The 9,317-nt window shown below is 46.4% G+C and overlaps 2 protein-coding genes across 2 annotated transcripts; both read right to left on the bottom strand.

Moving 5' to 3' along the window:
* Positions 1-2,295: 2,295 nt before the first annotated feature.
* On the bottom strand, positions 2,296-2,797 carry DACRYDRAFT_107441 (uncharacterized protein; the record flags this gene model as incomplete). Its single annotated transcript, XM_040768470.1, has 3 exons — positions 2,296-2,447; positions 2,503-2,730; positions 2,788-2,797. 3 exons carry the CDS (start codon positions 2,795-2,797, stop codon positions 2,296-2,298), a joined length of 390 nt encoding a protein of 129 aa, XP_040628592.1.
* Positions 2,798-4,429: 1,632 nt separating this feature from the next.
* Positions 4,430-4,756, bottom strand: DACRYDRAFT_25766 (uncharacterized protein; the record flags this gene model as incomplete). Its single annotated transcript, XM_040774274.1, has 1 exon — positions 4,430-4,756. A coding segment is annotated over one exon (327 nt), but the record flags the coding sequence as incomplete, so codon positions are not given.
* Between the last annotated feature and the right edge of the window lie 4,561 nt (positions 4,757-9,317).

The raw sequence follows: 9,317 nt of genomic DNA, 5'->3' as shown, positions 1-9,317 counted from the left end.
CTTCCTGGGTACCCTCAGAATCCTCCAAATATTCATAAAGGATTTTCCTATGAAAGCATGCCCTTTGGAACATCTCAAATGCAAAGGCATGATATTTGCCTGGGGCCCCAAGCACCAAGCAGCCTTTGACCAGCTAAAGGCAGATGCCTGTCAGGATGGACTCCTTTGTCCCATCAACTATGAGAGCAACCAAAAGATTATCCTTGGGGTTGATTCTTTGAATATTGGCATTGGATATGTCTTATGGCAAAACAACGTCAATGGCAAATGGAAACTGGCTCACTTTGGATCCCTGACATGGAACAGTGTTGAATCCTGATATTCTCAGCCCAAACTCAAACTATAGGGCTTATACTGCACTCTCTGGGCACTGCAAGTCTTCCTCATTGGTGCACCCCAATTTATTGTGGAAGTGGAGGTGTCCTGCATAAAAGGCATGCTAAATAATCTGGACCAGCAGCCTGCTGCAGCCCTCAACCATTGGGTCAGTGGTATCCACCAATTCAACTTTGACCTTTTCTAAGTTCCCACCAAAAAAGACACACCAGTCCAGATGGTCTCTCCTGCCATCCCCTGACTTCACTAAATGCTCCAAACCTGCTGGATATCAACCACAAACAATGCCTGGGACTCTCATATCCTGCCCACTTTCAATCTGCAGTCACAGACTCTGAGCCCAAAATAGAGATCCCCATGACCTCCTCCACCCAACACCTTGACAACTGAATTGCATTTATCTGCCAGTACCTCACCAATTTGACGCTCCCTCCGGACTGGAATACATGGCAATGAGCAGCCCTCGTTAAGCAGTCTCTCCAGTACTTCCTGCATGACAGCAAACTGTGCCAATGTAACCTCACTGGCCCCCCTCAACTATATGTCCCTCCGGCTGAACATCTTGCCCTGCTAAAGCAAGCCCACAATGACAGTGGTCACAAAGGCTTCAAAACTGTCATGGGTATCCTCTGTCTCCAATTTTGGTGGCCCAACCTATGTGTGAATATCAAGTGGTACCTCCATACCTGCCATGCATGTCAAGTCCACAGCATTCAGAAGGTCCCCAAACCTCCAACAGTTGATTACTCAGCTCTGCTTTTCTGCAAGATCTACTGTGATACCATGAAGATGCCTCCCACAAAAGAATACACTTGTATTGCCCAAGTCTGATGCTCCCTCTCTTTGTATCCCGAATGGCATCCCTTAAAATCAGAAACTGCAATGGCCCTCACATCATTCCTTTTCCATGACATTATCTGCTGCTGGGGAAATATTGCAGAGATTGTAACTGACAATGGATCAGCCTGGGTAGCAGCAGTCAAGGAACTGGCATGAAGCTTTGGCATCTGGCACATCCAAATTTCGCCATACAACTCTCGTGCAAATAGTGCAGTGGAGTCAAAACATTTTACGGTCCAACAAGGAATTTTGAAAGTATGTGGAGATAATGTCAAGCAGTGGCCCGACAAAGCACTGACCACATTCTGGGCTGAGCAAATTTCACTCCAGCACAGCACTGGCCTCTTGCCATATTTCATTGCACATGGTGTTCACCTGGTCTTCCCCATGAACTTTGACCAAGCCACATTCCTCGTGCCCCCAACCACTTCCCTATGACTGACAGTGACAAGCTAGCCTACAGAATTCAACAGTTTGAGCATTACAAGTCCAATTTATCTGAGCTCCAGGAGAAGGTTCACCAAGCCCACCTGAGAATTGCAGACTGATTTAGGGCAGACAATGAGCACATCCTTACCAAATATAACTTCAAGCCTGGCACCCTAGTCCTCATTTCCAACACTTGCATTGAGAAGGAACTTGACCAAAAATCAAAGCTCTGATTTCTTGGTCCCATGGTTGTTGTCACCCAAACTGCTAGAGGCAGCTATGTGATAGCTGATTTGGATGGTGCCATTCTCAAAGCCCGGATTGTGCAGTTCCAAGTGTATCCCGACTTAATCCCTTGTTTTCTTTCATTCCCCTGAGATATATCTACCAAGTCCACAAGTGGACTCAGTAGTATGACAAGAGTACAGTCCTTACCAGCATACCTGCAATCTCCTGCAATTTGCACAACATCTGAATTACCAAAGCAAAAAACATTGAAGTCATGACTTGAAGCACTCAGTAAACAAAATATCGAGCCAACAAGTTGTATTACCACGAATTTCACTTAAGGCAAAATTCGGATCTACAAGAACAAAAGACATGAAGATACTATGACTATGACTACCAGACAAATTATGACACAAGGAAAAGAAGGAAAAGAAAAGACAGCAAAAAGAGAAAGACCACGATTTACTCAGTCAGAGCCCTCCCCAGGAGAGTCTGAACTTGATCTGCCCAGCCTGTTGCAGTGTTCACCACTTTTTGAGCTGTCTGCAGGCTCTTCCAGAGCTCCAGCATCTTGTGCTCTGCCATCTGGAGTGGTGCAACTGGCAGCTCAATCTCTAAAAAGTTCAGTCAGCATGTCCCAAATATAAACTACAGACAGAAAAGACATACTGGCCTCCGGAAGGCGGGACCACTTTGTTGATGGCCCAGGCAAGTCCTCGTCATCCTCCTGCTCACATTTTTTGGGGTTTGCTGGCACATAGCTGCACACTGCCTTCTGCTTCTTCTTGTTGGCAGGCTTTTTGGTGGTTTCTTCAATGGGCTCAGGCTCAGGAGTCTCCAGGTGGAACAGCTCCTTTGCAGGCACTGGAGGCAGAGCTGCAGCTTTGGCAATACGTGCTGCAAAAAGAGTCAGTCAAAGTCGATAAAAATGAGGAAAAAAAAACAAAGGTGCACCTATACACATGCTGCAAGGCTTTTTTGCTGCCTTGCATGCAGAGCAAACTGCCTTGTCAGGCACCTCCACAATATTGCACTCATGGCATGGTGCCCCATCCTTGAACACTGCGTGCTTGCGGCACAACAAACACTGCCAACAATGCATCAGTAAGGTCAAATAAAGCATGAAAAGTGGGGAACACTCATGCAAGTCTCTGCTGCGAACAACTCCAACACCATGTCATCTGTTGTTGCTGGCAACAGCATTGCCCCCATCTCCTCAATCAGCCACCCTTAGCGCCAAATGTGCAGCAAGGCCCTTAACCAAAATATGTTGACACTGCCATTGTACCAGTGCCCCAATATGCAGCCCAATGTCTTACAGCAGAGAGTCTCATGATTGGTTCTTGATAATGCTGCTCTTGTTTCACTTGATATTTGGCAGTACTGCACTGCGTTCCTGACTGCACATTACATCACCTGCATCCCCACTGACTCAGGGAGTCAGTATTCAAGGTTTGGGGGGGATGAACAACCCTACCTCCAGTGGGGTGTGTCAGGCTGATATTCCCACAGCTATTTTTTGGGCCTTAGAGATTGTTGCACAGCACTACAGACCCTCGCTATGCAGACAAAATGCACCCCAGCAATGAGTCTTGACCCTACCCGGATATTCAGCATGACGACTGCAAGGTTTCCCATGCAACAGGACAACCCAGATATTTGGCATGATGACTGTAGGTTTCCTCCGCAACGGGGTCAACCCACACAGATATTTGGCATGCCAATGCCTGCTTGGGAGAGGTATCCAGAGACCAGATTAGTATAGAGTGCAGTTTTTGGTAGCTAGTATAAGTAGTTTCCAGAAACTCCTGTATTGAGCTTATTCTGCCCCTTATTGGTTAGCATTATATGGATCCAATTATTGGTATACTAGCAGACTTGACTTGACTTAGTGGATTCTGACTTGACTTATTGTGACTGGACTGGATGGACACTGAGCTCTGATTATTGTGTACCAACTTTTGATAGCTCAGCTACAGGCTGACTCTGGCATTTCTACTGACTTTCCCCATCTCTCCCCTCTTTCCCTAGCAAGTTCTTGCACACCACCCATTGGACTGATATTTCAGACACCTCTTGGGTTGGATCACCAGGTTGAACTAATCACTATGGAAGAGTCCCATTTCTTGCTCATTCCACATGAAAGCCTTTTCATGAGTACAGAGAACCCAGGCCATGAGTATTTCTTCTTCAGGCCAAAGGAATCCATATTTATTGATGTTCAGCTTGCCAAAATGCACCAGGGTGAGCCAATTTCCAGGGGTAAAGGTCAGTGGGGCATTAGGGAGGGGGGAAAGTGTAGCAAGAGGGTCAGAGGGAAGGCATCTCCATATTTTTACACTTTCTGGAGTCATTGTTGCAACAGGTTTTATGTGTCTGTCTGCAGGTTTGTATTTTTGGGTGGCATATACAGGATGGGTATTGCTGGGTATTGTATTTGATTCCGGAGTATCTATTTGAGAGCTGTTATGCAAGTTTGAGAGCCGATTTATCGAGGTTTCCATGCCATCTTCTGGTTGCCAGTGAAGATGGTCCTGAATTAAAAATCCTGTACCACTCGTTTTCTTCCCATTCAGTGTGACTGAGTCCATAAGTAGATTGTCTGCTGAGAATTCGGACACATTATCTGGATCTTCTGTTTCCCGTCTGTGTAAGTTTGGGTCACGCAAGAGGCAAGGACATGGAATGGGCAACTGAGGAGCAGGTGGAAAGGTGGGTTGGGAAGCACCAAAGCCTGGATGTAGAAGTTGAGCCCTGATATACCAATGCATAACTTCGGAATGTGGCCAAGGAGCTGATTGACCAAACCATTTGCAGATTCCATCTGCCAACCTTTCACTGGGGTATATGCGAGTCCGATTTGTTTGCAGCATTGCTCACTAATTCCCACAATACCAGAGCCACCATTGAGAATGCAGGGAATGGGGGTGTCATATTCACCAATTAAACAGTCTATCTGGCCAACCAATAATCTGTCTGTGTCTTCCAAAATGCTGTCAATCTGGTAAATTGGGGCCTCGCTGTCTTGTACCTTGGTCACCTGAATCACATCTGGAATAGTCAGTTTCTTTCTGTAGGCTTCCTTGAGTACCTTGCTGAATAGTGGACATGCCAATGCCAGGACCTTGCTGGGGACTTGAACCAGTGTTTCAGCTAGGGTAACCATGAGAGCCTGCAAAACTGTTTCATCTTCCGCATTTTCGGGGTGTTTGGTATGGGGCTTTGGCAGGTCTGGGATGGCGTCTAATTTCTCCAGTTCATCTACTTGTACATCGGCAAAGTGTGCAGTCTATGATGTATGCATGCATCTGATTTCTCCTTTCTGGCTGCCAGTGTGTAAACCTCAGAGACTTGGGCTGATTTCCCCATGGACGCTGTCTGCTGTTTCTTGAGTCATTCTGCCTCAGCCATGAGCACTGTTATTTCCTTGTCATTCCATTCAACTGTGTCATCTTGATTTTCAGTGAGAATGTGCAGCACCAAATGATCCAGCATAACCTCAAATTTGGAGGCTGAGCCAACATCTTTGATGATCACATTGTGAAAGGCAACAAGAGGGGTAGGCTGTGATTTCAGATGGTGTTCCAGGTGGTCCTTGTAGTAACCATTGACTTTTTCCTTAAGATCCCAACCAGGCCAATGATGTGGGATAAATTGGCCACCAGCAAGGACATGATATGGACTGTCTTTTACAAGGAGACCCTCTTCCAAGTATTTGTGGGCTCCTGGGCATGTTGTGGTCTTGTCTGTGCAACTAGTAGATACACTGTCAAAGTGGCAAAGCAGGCATTCAGTATTCCAGGGGCCATATCTGTTTTGATTTGGGTAGTTCTCTGCTGGGACAGGAACCTGATTTGCACCAGTTGCCAGTGTGTTGTTGCCATATGTATTTCAGGACAGTTGTCTGTAAGGGTTCTGCTGGGCAGCTGGTTGGTTCTGTGGGGTGGATTGCTGGTTCATAAGCATGTATATCTGTGAAACCATTCCTTCCAGGGTAGCCATATGCCCAGTAATTTTGGCAACTTGTGGGTTGCTCTCCATTTTGACATCATCCAATGTCAGTGCTGGTGTCATGGCCTGGGAATAATTGGGGGTCAGTCTCCAAACCTTTGTTGTAGTGTTACCCAGTGCCCATTCTGCTGTCTCCTTTAATTCAGCCATTGTCCAAGGTTCATCCACAGCTCTGTCACATTTTTGCTCGAGCCTGTTCAGCATCTTGTCCCAAAGGCAACTTTCAGTGGGCAGGAATTTGAGTGCACAGAGGAGGGCTTTTTTCTGGTTGAGGACAGAAATTTGGTTGTGCTTGATGAGCCAGGTAGAAATTGGGTAAAAGTCCCTGTAGAATTTGGCAAATTTCCCCTTGGTCTTAATGCAGCATTGCCATTTGTGAACAAGGTCATCAAGGTCCCGAGTTGCATACTGGTGTTTGTTATTTGCTGCGCCAGGGTAGTACTTCAGTATTTCAGTCATGAAATTCTCATACAAGTCCTTTTTCACATCTTCCATGCTGTCGTGGATCTGTGCCTATAATTCATAGGTGTTGTCATCAGTGTAAAAAAAGCAGGCCCAATCAATCTTATCTCCTCCACCAGTGATGGCAGGTTTGCACAAGCCAAATAGTTTTTCCAGGGCTGCAAAATAATGGGTGATGCTGAGAGGTGTAGGAGAAAAGCAGGGGGCCAAGGGAGACTCCCTGCCCATAAGCATAGTGCATTTGCTTGCCATGAGGAGTCATCGGACTGCATCCACTATATCGGAGGTACTCCAGCTGGAAGTGGATGATACTTCTGTGTCATCCAAAATTGTGGGTGTTTCTCAGAGCACAGTATGTTGGGCTTGCCGTTCATCCCTAAGCTCATTTTGTTGGTTTATAACAGAGGTGGATACCGGAATATGGGAAGCCAGTATCAGAAATCGGAGGAGGAGTTCTCGCCTTGGCAGCTCTTATTTTGTTAAAAGCTGCCTTGCATTGGGCTCTAAATATGATCCAACCTAAAAGGTGTCTGAAATATCAGGGGTCTGAATAAGTTGGTCTGATGGGTGGTGTGCAAGAACTTGCTAGGGAAAGAGGGGAGAGAGGGGGAAAGTTGGTAAGAACATGGTAGTCAGCCTGTAGCTGAGCTATCAAAAATCAGTACGCAATAATCAGAGCTCAGTGTCCATCCAGTCAAGTCATGATAAGTCCAGTCAAATCCACTAAGTCAAGTCCAGTCTGCCAGTATACCAATAATCAGATCTGTATAACTCTAATGGAAAAAGGGGCAGAATAAGCTAGATACAGAAGTTTCTGGAAACTACTTATGCTAGATACTCTAAACTATACTCAATACTAATCCAGTCTCCAGATACCTCTCCAAGGCAGACATTGGCATGCTGAATATCCGTGTGGGTCGATCCCATTGTGGAGGAAACCCACTGTTGTCATGCGGAATATCTGAGTGGACCTGTCACCTGGGGAAACCTAGTAGTCATCATGCCAAATATTTGGGGGGGGGTTGGACTCATTGCCGGGGTGCATTGTCTGCATAGTGAGGGCCTGTAGTGCTGCGCAATGGTCTCTAAGGCCCAAAAATAACCATGGGAATACTGGCCTGACACACCCCACTGGAGGTGGGGTTGTTCAGCAACCAGGCCAATGACATGGAATAAATTGGCTGCTGGCAAGGGCATGATAGATGCTGTCTTTTTGAGGAGACCTTCTTCCAAATATTTGTGGGCCCCTGGGCATGTCGCAATCTTGTCTGTGCAGCCTGTAGATGTGCCATTGAAGTGACAAAGCAGGCATTTGGTATTCCAGGGGCTGTATCCATTTTGACTGGGGTAGTTCTCTGCTGGGACAGGAACCCAATTTGTGCCAGTGGCTGGTGTGTTGTTGCTGTACATATTTTGGGAGGGTTGTCCATAGGAGTTCTGCTGCATGCAATGGTCAAATACCATACCCAGGATTTTCCTGTACATGCACTAGCAGACTCTATGTCTGGGAAAGTCATCCTCCTAACAGGCTTGACTGGGTCACTGGGAGCCCGCCTACTGCAGGAACTGTTGTTTGATGAATGTGTTGAATGAGTATGTACTGTGAACTGCCTTGACTGCAAACTGGGCAGGGATATCAGCTTGTGACAGCCTGTTGTGTTTGTGGACAAGGGGTTTGATCTTGTGCTCTTGCAATGTGAAAAAGCTGTGATTTGTTAATATGGATATTAATTAAGAGAATTTCACACTGGCTGAAGATTTGTACAATGAGGTATGTGGTTCTGCACCTAAGAGCAGGCATGTTAATGACATGTACCAAATTTCTGCCTCATTATCTACTATCATCCACAATGCATAGCACATGGACTTCAAATCCCCCTTATCAGTGTTTGAACCAAGCATGCTGTTCCTGTGATGGCTGATTGAGCTGGTGCTTAGTGCCAAGCCCTGCACACATCATATTTACATCATCCATTACATTGGTAATACATTGACCACCATTACAGCCTGTACCAGAAATGACCATGTCAGATCCTATGCTAGCAATCAATAACAGCTACTCAGAAAGCAAATAGGTTGCAGAGGAGATTGTTACACCTTGTATCCAGATGCATAACACGGGCTGAGTTTTGTATATCTGAATATTTGGAAGAATAGAGCTCATCACGGGGGCTATTGTAGGTGTTGCAAAGGTCTGTAGTACTACACAGCACTCAGCAGTGCTCCAAATAACTGTGGGAATGTCAGCTTGATATACCCTGCTAAAGGTGGGGTTACTCAGTGTTTGGTTATAGTGGTTTGACATACACTGCTGTCAAGCAGCTTGAGCATAGAGCAAGAGCAAGAGGCATAGAGCAAGAGCAAGGGTAGTGCTGATTGTGTTCCACCTTCATGTCCTTGCTGCCTTGCAGATTTGTATAGTACAGTACCCAGGCAGGACTTTGCCAAACAGCCAAGCTCCTATGGTCCCCAACAAATAACCTGCTCATGCATTACTATGTAGTACTGAACAGCACATCACAGCACTCAGCCTAGGAATGAACAAGCATACCAGGGTAGGAGAGGGAAGCAAGCTATTATACAGCACATCACAGCACTCAGCCCAGGAATGAACAAGCATACCAGGGTAGGAGAGGGAAGCAAGCTATTATGGGGAGGAACCAAGCAGGGGAGGGGGAAGGGGAGAGACATTACTGCCAGCTGGCATCATCAGTAGTGAGTGAATGTGTGATGGAGTGAGCAGGCATTAGGGTTTGCATGCTTCAGCCACAGGGCTCTCTGACCAGATGCCACAGAAGCCTACCTACACTGGGAGCAAAATCAATACCAACACGGAGACTTACTGTAAAGAAAACCAGGCAAAGAGCAGACAGCAACTGGGTAGTTGCAGTGGGAAGGGGGTGGGGGGCCTATGGGTCACAGCTGGAGTCAGAGTCTGTCAGGGCACCAGCTCATTGCTTGGTCAAGAGACATGACTGAGCCTTTATGACATGGAAGTAGCTGGTATACCT

Source organism: Dacryopinax primogenitus (assembly GCF_000292625.1).
Source record: "Dacryopinax primogenitus strain DJM-731 SS1 chromosome Unknown DACRYscaffold_9, whole genome shotgun sequence".
Lineage (NCBI taxonomy): Eukaryota > Fungi > Basidiomycota > Dacrymycetes > Dacrymycetales > Dacrymycetaceae > Dacryopinax > Dacryopinax primogenitus.
Note: the sequence above shows the minus strand (reverse complement) of the source record. Positions and strands in the feature narration are given on the sequence as shown.